This window comes from Belonocnema kinseyi, chromosome 2 (assembly GCF_010883055.1).
Source record: "Belonocnema kinseyi isolate 2016_QV_RU_SX_M_011 chromosome 2, B_treatae_v1, whole genome shotgun sequence".
NCBI lineage: Eukaryota > Metazoa > Arthropoda > Insecta > Hymenoptera > Cynipidae > Belonocnema > Belonocnema kinseyi.
This window is the reverse complement of record NC_046658.1, coordinates 74,891,878-74,912,901: the sequence shown is the minus strand read 5'-3', so window position 1 is coordinate 74,912,901 and position 21,024 is coordinate 74,891,878. Positions and strand designations below refer to the sequence as shown.

Sequence of the window (21,024 nt, the reverse complement as noted above, 5' to 3'; positions counted from 1 at the left end):
GCGAAGCACGAGATACGTGATGAGAATGTGTTCGTTAAAGCCAAAAGAGCTTTAACAAAAGAGAGTTCAAAATTACAAAATTACAGTTGTCGGTCCGTTCACTTTTGATTTTAAAAGGTCTGTGTCCGAATGTGGAAGAAATGCAAAGACCAAGTGCGGAGTGCGATTGCTATCAGTCGCATGCCGTAGGTGTGCTCAAACTCTCTTTTAACGAAAGAGAATTCACAATTACAAAATTACAGTGGTGGATGTTTTGAGTCTTAATTTTAAAATGTTTGGGCGAGAATGTGCGAAAATATAAAGACCAAGCGCGTAGCGCAGAGGTAAATATATAATCGAGCGCGAAGCGCGAGAACCAACAGTTGCGCGTCCTAGGCGCGCTCAAACTTGCGAGCGAAGCGAGCCGCGCGCATAGCGCGCGATGAGAATGAGCCCGCGTGGCGGACAGATTTTTTATTTTGATTTTCAGGTTATTGTGTATATTTTTGTAACAATAAATTCCAAAGTGGTGCTTCTTTGGTTTAAGCTCTGCATTTTGGCATTGAAAAAAATAATCTAAAAGTTAAAAATCTTTGGATCTCCGGGACCCATTAAAATTTTAGAAAAAGTTTTGAAAAATTACAGTTTTTATTAGTGAATTTCAAGAAAATTAAAAAAATTACAATATTATATTTTTCATACTTCCGAAGTTATAGCGTGCTGAAAAAGAACAACTTCTATGAAAGTTCGACAAAATGTAAATTTCTGTTATATAGTGCATTTCTACTGCACTTCGCGTTAAAAAATACTCTTATAATGATAACAGTACATGCAATCACTCATAAACTTGAAAAACTTGAATAATTTCTGAAATATATTCATGAAAATAAGTTTTCTTTTAGAAGTTTATTTTTATTTAAATCGAAATTAATGCAGGCATGACAATAATTAAACAAGCACATGAATTACGAACGAACATCATTTTTATAATATGGTTAATATTATCAATTTTAATATTCTATGGAAAAGGAATGCTTTGACAGTGGCGAATATACAAAATTTTAAACTAAACAATCAGGAAAATATTGAAAATATACACCATTTAAAAAGAGTGAATGCTATTGTACTCGCAAAGGGCCTCCTGTGGTCTGGCTTTCATAAAAGTTGGTATTTTTCAACACGCTATAACTTCTGACGTATGCAAAATATACTATTGTAATATATTTTCAATTTTCTTGAAATTAAATCTTCTTCGACTTATATTAAGGCTTTTTTCTCCACAATGCACAGGAAATATGCTATTTCACAAAAAATAAAAAAAAAGTTTTTTTTTGTGAATTTTTTTAGAAAAATATAACTTCTGACACTGTATATCCTAAACTACATAAGATATAATCTTCTCTTTTTTATTATTTTTACGGGAAATTTAATTAACTTTCATTTTTGTCTTAACAAATTTAAAGTAGCATGCTCTGAAATGGAGAATCATCCATAAGACTAATAAAAACTGTAACTTTTCAAGCTTTTTCTAAAATCTGAATGGGTCCCGGAGTTCCAAAGATTTTTAACGTTTAGATACTTTTTCTGATGCCAAAACACAGAGTTCAAAAGAAGCACCATTTGGAAGTTATTTTTACAAAAATATACACAATAACCTGAAAATAAAAATAAAAAATTGAATTTATTCAATAATTCCTCCAGCGATTTTTTTGTTTGTTTCAAAATAATTGTAAGGCATCATTGTAATGATTTCAGAAGAAAAACGAGAGGCGCAAGCCCTTTTGAATTGAAATTGATCCCCCTCCATTAACCGAAGTTTGGTGGGACTGACGCTAAAAATAGAATCTTCACCCTACAACGACTCGCAAAATACATTTCTCACATATAGGTGGCAGTTGGGAGTTTTCCGAAATCAAATTTTTTAGGCAATTCGAGGTTTTCCTTCATTTAGGGTTTGGTAGCGCTGGACTGTGTGAGGGGAGAGAAAATGGAGGAAAAGGGATAGTGTAGAGAAAGGGAAGTGAGAGAAAGTGCCCTAGCTTCTACTTACCTTACTACGCCACCTCTCATTTCCCCTCCCCTCACCTCAATGCCCCTCAAACAAAATTTCCCGTAAGATTAACAACTTTGGTAGATTTTTGAAAATCAATATTTTCTAGATTATTCTGAAAAGATGTGAGATAAAAAAACTGTTTTTAAAAAGAGAATAAAAGAAGACAACTTCAAAAATAAGTATTTAAGAAACTAAAGCTAACATTTTGTATTAAGATTCAGTTAAAACTTAAATAGAAGTCTGAATAGGCTACGAAATTCTTCCTTGAAGGCGCTCGGCGCCTATTTTTCATATTTTCTAATATTAGTGAAATTTCACACATGTCAAGTTTCTAAATTGAATGGAAGAGCTACAATAAGACTGAGCCCTCAGAAATCACTGTTAACAAAATTTAAGTGTCCATGCAATAAAAATCACAAATTTTCGTTTTCGGGCATGAAAAATAAGGGCGCCTGGTCACCCTAATCTGAAGAGCGTTAAAAAATTAACGTATTTGTGTTTATAGGAAATAAGATTTACGAGGAATGTTCGCGAGATGCAGATCGCCCAACAGTGGAAAAAATAAACTTTTTTGGTTCAAAATCACGTACAGCCTACAGATATTGGCCGATTGGAACGAAACATTATTTTTAAAGCTGATAAGATTTTTAAAAAAATTGTCGAGTCTGATTTTTTATTTAGTTTTTCCATTTTTTTTTAATAAACAAATATGACTTTTCATATTTTCGATTTTTTGTACGCAAAACTTAGAAAGTTGTTTGGACATTTTTGTAGGGCCTTGAAAACGTAATGTTTTTCTTCTCTTAACTTTTTCCCGTATCATGCTTCGTTTGGCTTCAAGTGTTAATTTTCGTTTGGTTCTTTGGATTTTGAAAATGCTATAAGTTTGGTCATTTTTATTCTAACAAAAAAAGTAATAGGGAAAAATTGGTCGTATTTTGGTCTACTATAAATATCTGCCGTAAGATTTTTCAAATATTACAAAAAAGTGGTCTCAACAGTTTTCAAAATGCTCTAACTATTAAAAATTTCTTCGAAAAAAAGTGACTAACGAACTGGTCCTTTCTTTTCATATCCTTATAAAGTAGACCAAAGGAGAATACAATTGAAAAATTCCTTTAAATGTTGCCGTGTTTACAGACTACAACGACAACAACGACAAACAGACATCTATGTAAAAACTATTTTTTCTGACCCAGGGGGTCTCAAAACGTCGAGATTTGATGGAATCCGCGGAAGTCATTTTTCACATAAAACCAATACCTTCTCATTTGGATGAGAATGTAATTAGGAAAAATTATTTCTTGAAAATGTGTTATCTATAATTTCCAATTATTTTACGTTTTTTACGTCATTTTGTAAGATGTTTTTCAATTAGTAACCTCATCATAATTTCAGCAAAAATAGGAAAAATTCGTTTTTTTTTCTATTTCAGTTTTTAAAATTAGAAACCTCATGATAATGTTTTCAGAAATCATAACATTTATGAACTAATTATGAATTTTTCTGAATTTTTCATGAAGTTCCTAATTTAAAGAATTGACACCGAAAAAAACACTAATTTTTCCGTCGCCAGATGCCCAAGCAATACACTTGCTTATTAAATTTGTTTAAAAAAAACAGAATATTCATACAAAATTATGAATTTTGCCAAAATTATTATAAGTTTCCAATTGAAAGGACTGGCTTGTTAAAAAGCTAATTTTTTCTGTCGAAAAAGGACCGATTAATTAATTTGTTTTAAAAATCACAAAAATATCCAGAAATTATGAATTTTGCTGAAATTATCATGAGGTTCCTAATTTAAAAAACTGACATAAAAAAACGATTTTTTCTGTGAAGAAATGCCTCAATAATGCATTTGTTTATTAAATTTGCTTAGAATATTACCAAGAATAATCTTAAGAACAATTTTATTCATTGTAAAAAACGTAAAATTGTTGAATATTGCAGAAAATACATTTTCAACCAATAATTTGCTTATAAATTTTTTTTCTGATTGTATCATGATGGAATATCTTTATCTAATGTAAATCTATGCAACATATGAGATTACAACAATATTCCTATTACTGATAAACACTGGGAACGTCAAATAAAAAAACTGCTATTTTGTCGTCCTACTTGTTTATTTATATAAAAAAAAAAGAAAAACTAAATAAAAAATCAGGCTCGACAATTTTCAATGAAATTCTAACAGCTTTTTCCAATTTTTTACGTCCAAATCAGTTAATATGTGTGGACTCCACAATGTGAAAGGATATAAAAATTCATTAGGCAAAGCACGTCTTTTTTCTATCCAATAACCCTTAGATGCCGAGATGCCCAAGTTTGATTATTTACGCTCGAGCACTCGACTCCAATCCTGTAAAGCCCACACCCCCAAACTTGGCGCTTAATTACACAGAGTTCGAGACCAGTGTTGTAACAAAAGGAATGTCAAATCATTTAGACAGGGTCTTTTCATGTAGATTACGAATCTCACAACGAAAATAATCCATCAAATCGAGTTTATGAAGAAAAACGGGGCCAAGAAGTAAAAACGTAAAGAAAAAATCGTTTCCCCCGTAATATATTAGTTGTTAAATGCTAATGACAAGCTAAATTATCTTTCGAGAAAGCTCAAATGAAATCTTTAAGCTTAATTTATGACCCATTCTGATAGAAAATAACGGGCTACGACATAAACATGTATAAAAATATTACTATTCATATGTAACATTAAATACCTGTTTTTTCATTTGTGAAAATAACTAAGGAGATAAGGAAACAAATTAAGAATTTTTCACGAAAATAAGGGAATATATTGTTATTATAAAATTAATGTGGGTATTATATTGAATTCAATTTTAAACGCTTAAAATCCCTAAATTTTCAAGTGAAAATATACCATTTTAAACAATATAGATAAATTTTTACCTAAACAGTTGACTTCTCAATTAAAAAGATTAATTTTCTACCAAAAAGACGAATTTTAAACTGAAATAATGAATCTTTAACTGGAACAATTAAGTTTTAAGCCAAAAAGATCAATTTTTTAAAAAGATAATGGACTAGTCAAATTTTCAACTAAAAACATGAGAAAATAGATGCATTTTTAAAGAAAAAAGATAATTTTTCAACCAACCATTTAATAGTTACATTTTGATTTAAAAAAATTAATTTCCAACCCAAAAAATTAATTTTCAAATAAAATTAGGAATCTTTAACTAGAATAATTAAATGCTCAATCAACTAGAATAATATTCTCACGAAAAATACGAATTTTCAACCGGATAGTTGAATTTTCAACTAAAAATTATCAATTTTCTACCAAAAATGAAATAACGCAAAAAACAACATTTTTCACAAAATAGTCAAATTTTTAAACAAAGTAATGAATTTGCAATTATAATGATGAATCGTCAACTTATTAAAAATATGAAATAAAATAAACGAAAAATATGAATTTTCAACTAAAAAAGACAAATTTTCCACTAAAAAAAGGATGATTAAATTTTCAGTTAAAAAAATGAAAGAATGTAAAATGAAAAACGAATTTCTAACAAAACACTTATTTAATTTTATATTAAAACTGAAAAAAAACGATAGGCTCTAGAAAAAATCCCCTAACTTTAAACCCTGTAAAATGACATAGTTTTTTATAAATGTCGATCAGTGGAAATACCGTATTTAAAAGGTAGATATGCATTTGTAATTTATCAATGAATTGCAAGAATCTGATGTTTTAGAAGATAGCCATTTGTTTTTAGAAGAAGAATTTTACTGTGGGGTTAGATGTAGATTTTTTTACGATTAGATGATATTTTATAAATTGAAAATGTATTTTTTTTCTAATTTTACTTTTGATACAATGATTAAATTGCAAACATATATTCGAAATAAATGAAATCTCATAAATGTTTGAAATTATGTCTGTATATTATATAAAAAATAAGTATTAATTATTTGTAAATATTTTACAATATAACAAAGATTTCTATTCAAAGGAATTTTATAACAAATTAAAACAAGGATTTTCTAAGAAAAATTAGTTTCCTAATCGAAATGTTTTTCTTTTCTAATGGTAATTGAATTTATATTATTCCTTTTCTTCTTTATTAGAGTGCCGTAGCTCGCTGTTTATGTTTAGAACGGGTTATAGATTAAACTTTCAGCTTTCATTTGAACCATCTCGTAAAATCTTTGGCGTTGTCAATAGTGTTTAAGAACTATTCAAAAGGAACATAACTACTGTTTTTTTTTTACTTTTTGACCTCCTTTTTTCAAAAACGCAGATTAGGAATCTCAGAACAAAATTCTTATATTCCTAATCTGCGTGAAAACCCCTATACATATTGCTTTGACAAAAAAATAATTTTCCAGATTACATTTTTCCGAACTTCATTATCATCTATATTTAACACTGCGATTAAGAGGACCCTTTGCGTCAACCCTAAGTTAGAAAGGAGGGTGAATGATTTACCCACTCTAGGTTGGGGGATGACTAAGCTTAGCTCAAATTACTTTCTCCTGCAATAATCTTCTTGTATATCTTCTCTGGAAAACCTTATTTTCTTCTACTATATTATATTATATATATATATTCAAAAATTTCACTTGTGAATCTTTCATTTTTATTAAATAATTATTAAAATTTTCCTATTAAAAATTACTAAAACTTTAACAGCAATTATATTATTATTTTAAAAAATCATTTAAAAGCTTATAATAAATATCATTAGACTTTTAAAATTTGCGAATAATTTATTATCACAAGTCTTTGTTTTAATATCAAAGACGCCATTCAGAAAATTTTTTCAGAGTGAGTTGACTATTTGATATGCGAGTACAATTCTCAGGACATGAATGGGATATTAGGATCTAGGAATGACAAACATACTGCAAGTAGAGAGCTTTGTTCTTTTGAACAAAGGATTTGGAACACATTGAGAGAACAGTTCCCCTTTATTTGCATCATATTAAGTCAATTTTCATAATTATTTATGCATAATAAAAGATTGAAACAATGTTCCAAAATAATAATTATAATTTTCATAAGAGTTGTGAAATTCGACGAGTTTTTTTACTACCTTAATTATATATTTCCCTTTTACAGAAAAAAACTCATGTTTCATAGTCTCAGATTCTGAACTATTCTCCTTAAATTAAGCTGTAATAACAAATTAATTTTAAGTAATAGGTTGTCTTCCTAATTGAAGATATACTAACAACATGAAAAGCTTCTCTATAGTGATTACATGAAGATTTCATTGCGGTTTCACTTTTCAGGGAATAATCTTCTCGCGTTCAATGAGGACAACATATCTTTATTTTTAGAATTCTAGGAATAAGACTTACTGTAGAATAAAATTAAAGATTTTTTAAAACTTGATTTGATTAATTAATATGTTGTGAAAAATCAATGAGGAATGTGAAGAGCGAAATTTAAACAAAACATTTAACACTCAAATAAAATTGGTTTCTATTGTCAAAGCTTTCAACAAAATATAGGCGATGTATAAAAGTTCAGGGTTGCTACAAAATCCCAATTTTGAAATTCCCGGACTTTTCCTGAAATTTTTTTATTATCCTTTCAACCAAAGAAATACGAATTTTCAACCAAGAAGATTAATTTTCTACCAATAAAGAGGAATTTTCAACAAAATACACGAATTTTGAATCCAATAGTTGAGCTTAAAACTCAAAAAGATGAATATTAAACCAAAACTATAATCATTACATTTTTAGTTAAAATCATTTTGACACAAAAAAAAAGATTTTTTAAACAATAGTTAAATTTCCAAACAAAGACATGAATCTTTAACCGAAAATAATGAATTCTTAACAAAAATCAAATTTTAAGTAAAATACGTGAATTTTTAACCAAATAGTTGACTTTACAACTCAAACGTAAGTTTTGAACCAAAGCTAGAACAATTAAATTTTCAGTTAAAAAAATTAATTTTCAGACCCAAAAAAGGGATTTTTAACAAAAGAGTTGAATTTTCATCCAAGAAAAATGTATTTCAATTAAGAAAAAAAATGCATCCAAAAAGTTGAATTTTTAAGACAAAAACACGAATTTTCTAACAAAAAAAAATAAAAACCAAAATCCGAATAGTTAAATTTCCATATACAAAATAACTGAATTTTAACCAAATACTTGAAGCTTCAACTAAAAGAGATACATGTTCAACTTAAAAAAGAATAGTTAAAAAATAAGTAAAAAAAATGAATTTTCAACAAAGCAGGTAAAGTTTCAATAAAAAATGGAATAGTTAAACTTTCAGTTAAAAAAAAATTAATTTTCAACCAAAAAAAGAGAATAAAATCGTTCCAACTTAAATTAATTCGTTTAATTTACAATTAAAAAATACGAATTCTCGACGAGAATGTAACAGTTGCTGAACTTTGAACCGAGAAAGATTTTTCAGTTAATACCAAAAAAATGTTAGCCAAAATACTAAATTTTACTGTCAAAAAAGGCTAATTTTCTACAAAAAAGTTAATTTTCAACCAAACAATTGAATTTTTTGTCCAAATAGTTGAAGTTTGAGTCCAAGAATACAAATGTTCAACAACATAATTCAATTTTCAAATAAGAAGAATGACTTTTTAACAAAATTTTTCAATTTTGAACAAATATAAAAATAAGCTTTCAAGCAAAAATATAAGAATTAAATTTTCAACCAAAAAGAACGAATTTTTAACAACAAAAATATATTTTCAAAGAAAATGATGAATCAAATAAAGAACATGTATTTTGAACCAAAGAGTTGAATTTTCTACCAAAAACTACAAATTTTTAACAAGATAAGTGAATTTACAAACAATTAGTTGAGATTATAACTCAAAAATATCAATTTAGAACAAAAACTGGAATAATTACATTTTAGTTTAAAAAAAATTAATTTTCATCAAAAAATAAGGAATTTTCAATAAACTAGATAAATTCTCAGCCGAAATAGATTAATTTTTAAACCAAAAAACGGAAGTTTTAATAAGTGTTGAATTTTTAACCCGGAAAAAGTTCCTCGTCAATAAGAAAAACCCCATCCGAAATTTTGAATTCGCAATCCAAAAATACGAATTTTTTACCAAAATAGCACAAAAAGATCCCGTTTTAAATTCCCTGTCTTTCCTTGGCTTTCCAGAATTTCTGACCTGTAGCAAATTTGAAGATGAAAATAATTTTATGTATTCGAAGAAACTTGTTTTCCATCTCATATTTACTGTGTATCTCACTGAATGGGAGGGCTCGCTAAAAGGATTCTATTTTAAATTTAATGGAAGCAATTTCGAGAATCACCTATCTTCAGAACTTAGTGTATCTGCGCATAATTTTTTGTTGGCAGGCCACCTGGCCAATTATCTAAATATTTTTATTACACGCCCCTCACGATGTCTCTTTCTATGGCCGGTAAGCAAGGGTCTTCATGCTCCACATTCGTCAGTTCCGCTCGGTACGCGATTGAGGAAGTTTGGAAAGTGTACGCCTTCTCCAATCGCACAGACTTCGACATTGATAACTTCAATTTTGTTTAGGCTAATGACTTGAACATCGGCCAATCGAAAGCTTTAAATGAGAGAGAAGCAAAACATCTTGTTGACGGATGCACCCGTCCAACAATAATCGGAGGAAATTTGTAAGAAACCGAACAAGTGATTAGTTTCGAGGTGCCTTCACGTCAAAGTGCTAATTTGTTAATCAACAGAAATTCATCAAACTGTTGGAACAAACTGTAAGAATTAAGGAACTTAATTTATTACTTGAAATAAATAATAAAAGTAGCATGGAAAATTCAGTGTTAGATTTCAATAAAATTATAATATGATTTTGCATTTAGAAATTGATTACAAATATACTTGGAAAAAGAATTAATTATTTTAATTCAATAAAAAAGAACCAAACTCCAGCTTTTAGGATTTAATGACTTTTGTGTCTTTTTTCTGATTTTATCTTTTTGAATTTCTATTTTTCTCAGTTAGAAATACTTATCTTTTAAGATGCTGCTAGGAACAGATAATCAATGCTTATTTTCATTACTCGCGTTTAGAAATTTTTTCTTTGAGCTATTAAAAATGTTAGTTAAACGTAGCAATTTTTTCTAAGAGATGAGAATTTAAAAAATATTTTTTTATTCAAGCCTATTATTAAATAGAAATGCACATAGTTCTAATACCTTAACTTTTTAAAATATTGTTAACCGGCTTAAAAAGTTTATTTTAATCTTTTTAGTATTCCATTTCATTAATTAACTTGCACCAAATTTCCCTGCCCAGAAATATTTGACATTTTATTACATAAAAAATCATTTATTCAAACCAGAAAGCTTTTCACGATTAACTCATTTTGAAAATGAAATAGAAATGTCAATGCGAAAGTCGTTTTATTTTGTTTTTGCTAATTAAATAGATTTATTGATAAAGACTTCGATGTCGGAAATCGAAAGAGTCGACGAAACCGATTATTCGGAGTAACAACATTCTAGCTTTTCACAAAAAATGAAAGACATCTTTTCAAAAGTTAAGGAGAGCATACAGAAAATCACTGGTAGGTTTAAATATTTCCCCCAAAAAAGTCTTCTTTTGTAGGTCATAATAGTAGAAGGATGCCAAGATTTAAAAAGATAGCTAGCTTGTTTCATCAATTATTTTAGTTCTTCTTTTAATAATTAACTCATTCCTACCTGAATATACTAATCGATCTATGTCTATGAAATGCATTTTTCACTCAAAATAATTACATATCTTGGGTCTTATTGTCCTCAGAAAAAATTGCTTTTCATTAAAATAAAAAGGTATTCAACATCAATTTTGAATATTTGTAATTTTCAAGCTTCGAATTTAAGTGATGTTTTAATATTTACTGCTAGAAGTAATTAATAGTCTGAAAAAAATACTTTCTAATCTATTCAATTATAAAGATATTATTTACGGACAATAAATCAAATAGTCTGCCTATCGACACTAGAAAATTCCTTCACATTTTGAAAAAACATAACTAAAGTAAAAAATTATATTCTTATATTGTGACAGCTTCACACCTGTGCCACGGATTGTTTTTTTTAACTTTACAACAAATTTGTTTAATGTCAAACCGTTCCAAACGTCAGAAGGCCACATTACATTTTCAAATTATCTTTTAATACGTTTAATTTAGGTAAAAGTCAGTGAACTTTTTCAGAAAAGAAAAACGATTCCAGTTTAATACCTCTAAGAAAATAACAAGCTTAAAATGTTAAAAATAAATATCATTTTCATGCTTATTTTGCATGAAATTATTCCTGATAAAATAGATTACTTTTAAATTTTAAATTAAAATTTTTAAATAGACACTAAACTCATGATTCGCTCCAATCTGCCGTATTTACTTATGAATATGTTATGAGTTCTAAATAATTTAACTAAATTTCTTAAAAGAAGTCTTTTTATTTTAATTCTTGAAAACAGAATGAATTTTAATATTAAGAATTTTAGTAATGCATTAATTTTTGTTGAATTTTTCTTCCTTTCTTTTTGGAAAAAGCAATAATCTAAATAGATTTGCTCAGAATAAACCACAATTAATCCCTTTTTTTCGTTATAAAATGTTGTTCCCAGATTTGTGGGTAATTGGTTGGACTCTTTGTTAAAAGTAGATATTTTTTTTAATGGCGCGTTTAAGAATTTATAACATGAATCTGATATTTCCCACAATCTTAGGCAAATTAGTTAAATAACTTGAGAGCTTTTTAAGTTCCTTAAAATAATTAAATTTTTCGGAAATCTTATATAATTCATTAAAATTCTTTTTTAAAAAACGTGACAATTCCTTGGAATCTTTTAATATACCCTAAAATATTTCAAATCTTTTGAAATACCTTGACATTTTGTAAGTTATTTCAAATTCATTGTAATTTATTCAAATGTCCAAAAATCTTAAAATTATCTTCAATTCTTGAAACCTGTTGAAAATTTCTTTAAATATTTCTAAATAGCCTAAACCGTAAAGGTCACATAGAATTGTTTAAAGTCTTCCGAAATTCTTTTTAAAAAAACCTTAAATTTCATTAAATCATTAAAATCCTGAAAAATGTATTAAAGTTTGTTAAATCTTCTGAAAATTGCACGGAATACTTTAATATACCCTCAAATATTAAAAATATTTAGAAATAACTTGAAAATTGTTAGCTTCTTGAAAATTCATTAAATTCAATTAAAATACCCAACAATCTTTAAAATACCTTCAGAATCCCGAAACCTACGGAAAATGATCCTAAAACCTTAATGTTCCTCTAAAATTCTTCCAAACTTTCCGAAATTCTTTTTTAAAAAACATGAAATGTTTTTAATTCCTTCAAATCATTAAAATCTGGGGAAATTCTTTGAATATTTTTAATATCTTGGCAATTCCTTGGATTCTTTTAATATACCATAAAATATGTCAAATTTTGTTAAATACCTTTCAATTTATTTTAATTTTTGAAAATTCGTTGCAATCTATTAAAATATCTAAAAATCGGTAAAATACTTTCAGATTCTTGGATCGTATGGAAAATTTCTTTAAATCTTTTAAAATATCCTAAAATATTTAAATATCTTTAAAATTCTTGGAGATCGCTTGAAATATTTGGCAATTACTTTAAATCCTTTGGAATCCCTCAATTCTTGTGAATAACATTTTTTTAATAGATTCAAATTTTCCTAATGTACGAAAACATAGAATATTTCTCTTGATTTTGTATCTGGGTTTTCTTACAACTATTTTTCGATAAAAACCAAAATCTTCGTCGGAGCTCTTTTTGAAAAAAAGCATTTTTTATTATCAAAAAATCGAAATACCCAGTTTTTTATTGAATCCAGATATGAATAGAAGTTAAGAGGGCAAAAGTATTCATTGGGAAAACTGTTACAAAAAACTCTTAATAAATTTTAATCCCACTTTGTTTTCTTGAAGAACTTAATTGTTCGATTTCATTTAAAATTTATTTTTTTTCATGTCTTGTTCTCGATATAATTATTTCAAGTAGAAAAGCTAGGAATGTACTCATGCTCATACATTTTAAGACTAAAAATAATCATATTTATTTATTATGTGTTCTAATTTTTTATTTGTTATGTAAATCAGAGAAAAACAAATATTTACCTCTGAAAATAAAAAGAATACAACATTTTTAGAAAAAAGTGCGATTAAAAATTATTAAAGATATCTTTTTGTAATAATTTTTCCAAAGAATAATTTTTCTTTCTTAACTTGTATCCATATCTGCTTTCGTTTTTAAAGAAAAACTGAATATTTCGATTTAAACAAAAAAATAAAAATTGAATTTTTTCACAAACAATTCCAGTTAAGATTTTTTTTACTAAGAAATAATTGTAAGACATCTCAGATACAAAATCAAGAGAAACTTTTTTAGCGTTCGCAGCTTTGGGTTGAAATAACATGAAATTCTTTGAAATATTTGAAGTTCTATGAAATCCTTTGAGATCCTAGGAAATTGATTAAAATATTTAGAACTTTTAAAATCTCCTAAAATTACTAAAACCTGCGAAAATTTTTTTTATAAAAGCCTTGCTATCTATGGAAATTCCTTAAAAATCCCTTGAAATATTTGGAACCCTTGGGAATCTTTTAAAATCCTTTAGAATCTTTAAAAAAATCCTAAAATCTCATAACTTCTATCAAATCCTTCAAAATATTACGAAATTTAAAATCATTCGTTAAAACGAAATAAAAATATTTAACTCAAGTAAAATATTTGAAAATCTTTTTTTAACTTTGAAATCCTCTTAAATCCCTCAATTCTTGTGAAATCCTTTGAAATACTTGAAACAATATTAAACCCCATAATTAATTGATATAAAATCCCTTGAAATGGTTTTAAATCCCTGAATATCTTACAAATATTTCGAAATTGTTTGAACTCTTTCCAAAAATTGCGTAGAACCGTTTTTATGTTCGGCCTGCAAGATTTTTATCGGGCCATTTGGTGAATTCTTGTCGGCTTCTGACTTTAGTTCGTTAAAATATAATGTAAAAGAGAAATATTTTCAAATCCAAAATCTTTGGTTCAATATAAAATTCTATTTTAGAGGAAATGCAAGACGAAGTGCAGCACAATTTCACTCATATCATTCCCGAGCGTTTGGAATCTTTGGAATGTAAAACTGGATTTTCCAGACATGTAATCCGTAGATTCTACAGAGCTTTCAAACAACACTGTCCTGGAGGTGCGGTGACTACAAACAATCTCAGGCCAGTTTACGCTAAATTATTTCCACTGGGGGACTCAAGAAAATATGCACAGATTGTTTTTAATACCTTCGATGAGGATAAGGATGGATTAATCACATTTGGTGATTTGCTCAGTGGAATAGCATCTATAGTTAAAGGAGATACTGATAAAAAACTATCTTGGATTTTTGGGTAAGCAAAAAGTAAAATGATTAAAATAACCCATTTAATCGGATAAATTAAAATATACTTCACAATAAAACACAACAAATACATCTTGCCCGCAAAGGAAATAGAGAAACTGATATCTACAGATTATAAAAATGCATATAAATATAAAACAGTGGAATATTGAAATATTTAGTTAAACTTACTTTCGTAATCAGGTTGTACGATTTGAATGGCGACGGGCACATAACACGACATGAGATGTTGGCTATCGTATCTGCGATTTACGAAATGGTGGAAGACACCCGCTCGATTGAGCGTGCAGTTCATAGACATGTGAATCGAATCTTCGAAAAGATGGACCTCGACAGAGATGGAATCATATCCAAGGAGGAGTTCATAACCAGCTGTAAAAACGTATGAACTATTATTTTCTCGAAGCAGGGTTGCTACACAATCCCAAATTTTCAAATTTCCTAACTTTTCTCTGACCAATCTTTAATTTTCCTTCATAGTTCTCAAGTTTCCATTAAATTATAAAAAAAAGGAGATCAATAATGTTGACGCAAAAATTTATTATCATAAACTTATTTTAAAACACTTTTAGTGTAAAAGATACGAAAAATATATTAGTTTCAACTAAATAGTTCATCTTGCAACTCAAAAAGATCATTTTTAAACCAAAAATGATAGAATTAAAGTGTCAGTCAAGACAATTAATTTTGAAAAACAAAAAAGGAATTTTTAAGAATATAGTTAAATTTTCAAGCAGTTATGAATCTTCGTTAAAAAATAGAATTCTTAACAAAAAGTAAGATAGTTGATATTTCCACCAAAATGTTGTTTAATTTTCAATAAAAACAGTTGAATTCAGCCAAAATGTAATTCAATTTTTAACTAAATGGATTAGTTTACAAATAAAAAAGATGAATTTCTAAGCAAAAATGGAATAGTTACATTTGCAATTTAATATATTAATTTTAAACTAAAAAACAAATTTTCAAGAAAATAGTTAATGTTTCATGTATATAAATGGATTTTTGTAACTAAAATGAATATTCAATAAACAAAAAATGAATTTTTAACCAAACAGTTACATTTTTAACTCAAAAGACAAATTATATATCAAACGTGACTAATTCAAAAAAATGCATTTTTAACTAAAGAAGATCAACTTTCAATCCGAAATAGAATAGTTCAATTTTCAGTTAGTGAAATAAATGTTTAATAACAAAAAAATGAATATTAAACCAAAGAAATTTTTTTTTAACCAAAAATGAAACAGTTGAATTTTCAGCGAAAAAAATTTTTTAACCAAATACAATCAATTTATAGCGACATAGTTTATTTTTCAACAAAACTAATCAATTTTGGACTAAGATGATTAACATTTCATTGAAAAAGCTCAATTTTTGACAAAAAATGGAAGATATTTTTTCAATCAAAAATAGAATACTTAAATTTTCAGTAAAAAAAACGGATTTTCCACCAAATATGTAAATAAATTTTCAACCAAATAATTAAGTTATAAAGCAAACAGATGAATTTTGGACTAAGAAGATAAAAATTTTATCAAAAAAAGATCAATTTTCTACAGAAAATGGAATACTTAAAGTTTTAGTCAAAGATATGACTTTTTAAATAACATTATGAACCTTAATAAAAAATGTTGAACCAAACAGTTGCATTTTTAACTCAAAAGAATAATTTTCTATAAAAGATATAAACTTTCGACAAAATATATGAATTTTTAAATAAAACATATAAAGTTCAAGCAAAAATAAAATAGTTAATTTTCCAGTTGGTAAAACAAATGTCCAACCAAAGAAAAAACGAATTTAAAAAAAAGTCAAATTTTCCACAAAATAAATGAACGCTTAACCAAAAGGATGATGTTTTATCTAATAAGATTACTTTTCTAACAAAAAAGACAAATGGAATAGTTTCATTGTTAGTTTAAAAAATGAATTTTGAACCAAATATTTGAATTTTCAACTCAAGCGATGAATTTTATACCAAAAAAGACAGATTTTTAACAAAATACATACATTTTTCAACTGAAAACAAATAATTTTTTAACCAAAAATAGAATAATTAAATCTTTAGTTAGAAAAATAAATCTAAAAAAATATTTTCAGTAAACAATGAATTTTCAACCAAATAAAATAAATTTTCAACCAAGCAGATGAATTTTCATTTAAGAAACTTAAATGTTTACCAAAAAAGATTCAATTTACACAAAAAATGGAATAGTTAAATTTTCAGTTAAATAAATTACTTTTCAACTAAAATAATGAACCTTCAAACCACAAAATTAATTTTTAGCAAAGTATTTAATCTTAGTAGTTTAATTTTCAACCAAAACATATATATTTTCAACGGAAATTGAAATAGTGGATATTGCAATTTTTTTTAAATTTTTAACCAAAAAAAGTGGAATTCAAACAAAACAAAAAAGGAATTCTAACCAAACAGTAGAATTTTCAACCAAAAAGAATAATTTTCTATCAAAAAAGAAAATTTTTCAACAAAAGAAATACATTTTTAACTAAAAAAGATAAAAAATACAACCAAAAATAGAAAAGTTAAATTTTCAGTTAGTAAAATATACATTCAACCAAAGAAAAAACTAATTTTGAACAAAATGGGTCAATTTTCAACCAAGGAAATGAATTTTTAACAAAAAATATAAAGTTTCGATTTATGAGATTACTTTTCTACCAAAAAGACGAATTTTCAACAAAACAGATAAAATTTCTTTTAAACAGATTAGTTTTCAGCAAAAATATTAATTTTCAATCAAATAAAATATATATTTTCAACGAAATAGTTAAAATTTCAACCAGATGAAATTTCAGCGAAGAAGATAAATTATTTTCAGCTGAATATGAAATAGAGTTTAGTTTTAATCCAAAAACTGTTGGATTCATCCAAGATGAAGGACTTTTAACAAAATACTTTCGTCCTCAACCGAAACAAACCAAATTAATTTTCAACCAAGTAGTCATGATATTTAACCAAAAAAAGGTGAGATTCCTACCTCAATATATGAATTTTCAAGCCAAAATACAAATTTTCAACAAAACAGTTGCATTTTCTACTAAAAAGAATTATTTTTTGACAAAACTATGTTATTTTTAACAAAATAGTGAAATTAACTTCAGTTTATCGAAAATTCCCTGACCAGTTTTAAATTCTCCGTCTTCCTCGGCCTGTAGAAATCCTGACCAAATATTTTTATTGCAATCAATTGAATTTGTGTTTTTTTTTCAGGATCAATTATTCTGTAATCAACTAACAATATTTGACGACTTATGGTGGTAACCGTAGAAAATTCAATTAATGCTACTCGTTTAGAATAACTTTCAACAGTGTATATTCTAGTGTAAATAAAAGTTTATATTTTTATTTAAGTGTTCTATTGAGGCCTATTTCTACTAGAAACTATTAAGGTTTCAAATTTGATGAAAAATTGTATAATCTTTCTTACCTGAGTCTTTTTTGAAGAACATAAAACACACAGGCCAGGAAAAATGCGAAAGCCAGAGCTAGTAAAGCCTTGTCTGTGATTTCCCGTCGACCATATTTTCCTAATAGTTTGCCTGACTGAATAATTACATGTCTTTGATCCTCTAATTCCTTTCCGGTTCCAGTGACCTTCTCAGAAGAAGTAACTGAAAGAGGGTTAAGTTAAAAATTTGCCACAGCAATCGGTATAAATAGAACGAAGTAATTGTTTTTTAAATACCCAGTGTATCTAGAGTGTCAGCACTTCTCTGCGTAGTTTCTGCAAGATGCCTGGAAATGCTAGACAATTTATTCGTAAGCTGGGAGGATGTATCCACGAGAACCTTCTTGTCTTTTCTTTTTCGTAAAAAACTTTGTTGTTCTTCAGAAACTGAGAGTAAATCTTCCCTTGACATTTTATCAATAACACAGGAACTGACGACATTTGCCTTCCGAAAAGCTTTCATTGTCGAAGTGAGTTGACTTCGATGGTTTCCTACTTCAGCGAGCAATTCAGACTTTTTCTTCTCATTCAGTTCTAACTCTGCTAAATCCGAGAGACGGTCAATGCTCGATCTTAAAGCTGTAATTTTCGCTCTACCATCGGCATTTAACTCGTTTAGGAATTCCAGGGGACCAGTACATTGGTGTATATCCTGTTAAATTAATGTAGATTTCTTGTCAGAAATAAAACTATGTACTTATTATTGTGACAGTTTTTTTTTGTTAAATTCCATTTTTAACTGTTTCAAATATGATAGAATTCAGTTCACATTGCGTAATTCTAAAATCTTTCATTAAAAAATTTTTCGATTTTAAATATTCATTTTAAAGGGAAAATTGATAATTTAATTAATTATAAGCCGTACTTTCGAAGACCTAACAGTAATATATTTATTTAAAAAAATATTAATTATGAAAAAGAACAATTATTTAACATTTAGCAATATTTAAACGTTGCCTTGATACGGAATTGTTTAAAATAGGAAGCTTTGAAATGTAAAAATTTCAAAAAGCTTAATTTAAACTTTGAACGATGCAATTTTTATTGTTCTATCAAACAAATTTTGAATTGTAAGTGAAATTGTTGAATTTTGTAGTGCAAATAACAACTGAGCACTTATTAATTTCGAAAAAATCCAGTATGTTGAAAAGATATTTAAAATTTTTTTAATTATTCCAAATCAATTTCATAGAATAAATAATTTCAAAGAATGAAAACCTAAATGTATATTTTTACAGACAAGAAGGAAAAATGTATAAGCTTTTCAAAAACTGTAAAAAGTTTAAAAAGAATAAATATAATTTCTTAAGATTCCCTGAAAGTTTTAAATGAAATTTTATCTTGAAAAATTATTTGTTTAAACAGATTTCGAACGATTTAAAAAAATGGTATAAAAAAGAATCTGGAAGATTTGAAATCAATTTTTTCAAATTTTGATCAGAAAAAATTTCAAAAATAATTTCAACTGCAAATATTAAAAAAAAATTCAACAAAATGTACATTTTTGGAGATTTTTAAATAAAGTTTTACAAATTGATAAGGATATTGAAAGCTATTACGATATTAAAAAAGGTTTCTTGATATTCCTGGAAAAATAATTTAATTTAATTGTTTCTTTGTAACAAATAATTTTTTAAGAACATTTGCAAATATTTACAAACAAATTTTTGTGTATTAATAACAACTTCAAATTACAATCATTTAATTTTTAATTTAAAAAGTGGCCAGTTTAAACAAAATTGTTTAATCATTCAGTTTTTAATCTTTCTACTTAAAATTTGCTTAAATTGATGTAATTCTGAAAGTTTACAAATAATTTATTGATTCATTCTTCAGCTTAACATTTAAGAGTTTTACTTTTAATGCTTTAATTAATTTGCCGTTTGGTTATTAATACTTAAAATGGAACAATTTTCAGCTTTAGGATTTTTAATTCTGACTGCGACAAATTTTTGCAAAGTAAGAATTGTTTCCTTTTATTAAAACGGCCACCCTCTTTAGTTTTTTAAATTCCAGGTCTTTTTTGAAGAATCGACTCAGCTCTGTTCAATTTTAATACATTCCGCTGGTCGCAAACTAATTTATCCAAAATTTCCTGTACAATTTTTAATGAATTCAAATGTTCTGGAATTATAATCATATTTTTTTTAGTAAAAAAAAAACAATGATTAAGTTTCAAATTTGAAATTCGCGCTAAAGTAATGATTTATTAGAATTTAAATTACGAGAAGTTAAAAAACTTCAATTAATTTAAGATTCTATGACTTTTGCAGATCTTGTAGCAACCATATTTAGAAAACTAATATGTTGCCGTATTTAAGTTAAAAACCGGTATAAATGTAATTTTTGTAGAAAATGTTACGCATTAATGAATAGTATTTAGCTTGCGACTTTCTTAATGTTTAAATACTTTAAAACAGAATTGCAAAATATTGAAAAAGCAAAAAAAAAAAAATTTTCTTCGTTAAATACGGGAGTATATTTCAATATAAAAATAATCTTAGCTGTAAATTATTTTTAGAAAAATTTTCTTTATTTAATTTATTTGTAAAAAATTCCACAAATTTCTGGGCGCTTTTTATGGTATTGAAACTTGCCTCCTGAGGAAAATTTGAGGTTAGAAAATTGCAATATCTTATCAAAAAACTGTGATCATAATTTTAATTTTACCTGTATTAAAGCTGTAACTTCTAGGTGAATTTTTACAATTTCCTGTCGAATTAATTCCACTGCATGATCCCCTAAATCCATTTTAACTAAAAAAATATGTTGACACCCTTAAAGTTGACACTTCGTAAAACGTCACAGTCACATTGGCTGACGTCAGTCATGTACAATTTAGTGATGCCAATCCAACGTTGGCACCCTGTGCTACTGCGCTTGCGCCAGAGCTGCGTGCTGGTTTGCCGTACTTCGCGCGCGATTCAAAATTACTTTAAAAAATAATTCTTGTAACTTAAATAAATGATTATTAAAGTATGCACAAGAATGTGTAAAAATGATGTAAATTTTTATTTTAGGCAAGAAAAAAAATTTATAACTTATATATTTTATAAATAACCGTTTATTTTCATTGAACTCCAAAGACTGACTTAAATTTCACAAAACATATTT

The 21,024-nt window shown here is 27.0% G+C and overlaps 2 protein-coding genes across 2 annotated transcripts in view; one reads left to right on the top strand and one right to left on the bottom strand.

The window, feature by feature from the left end:
- LOC117168473 (vesicle transport protein SEC20) overlaps positions 1-20,708 on the bottom strand; it is a 31,519-nt gene extending 10,811 nt beyond the window's left edge. Inside the window, exons 1-4 of the mRNA XM_033354152.1 lie at positions 20,581-20,708; positions 18,148-18,562; positions 17,890-18,073; positions 14,606-14,806 (exon numbers count right to left, since the gene is read on the bottom strand). Coding sequence (XP_033210043.1) covers positions 14,797-14,806; positions 17,890-18,073; positions 18,148-18,562; positions 20,581-20,661 — 690 coding nt within the window. The 5' untranslated portion in view covers positions 20,662-20,708 and the 3' untranslated portion in view covers positions 14,606-14,796. The remainder of the gene's footprint in view (positions 1-14,605; positions 14,807-17,889; positions 18,074-18,147; positions 18,563-20,580) is intronic.
- Positions 9,463-17,780, top strand: LOC117168474 (Kv channel-interacting protein 2-like). Its single transcript, XM_033354153.1, has 4 exons — positions 9,463-9,756; positions 14,090-14,423; positions 14,618-14,816; positions 17,673-17,780. The coding sequence occupies exons 2-4, from the start codon at positions 14,095-14,097 to the stop codon at positions 17,721-17,723; spliced, it is 579 nt and encodes a 192-aa protein (XP_033210044.1). The 5' UTR covers positions 9,463-9,756; positions 14,090-14,094; the 3' UTR covers positions 17,724-17,780.
- Positions 20,709-21,024: the final 316 nt, after the last annotated feature.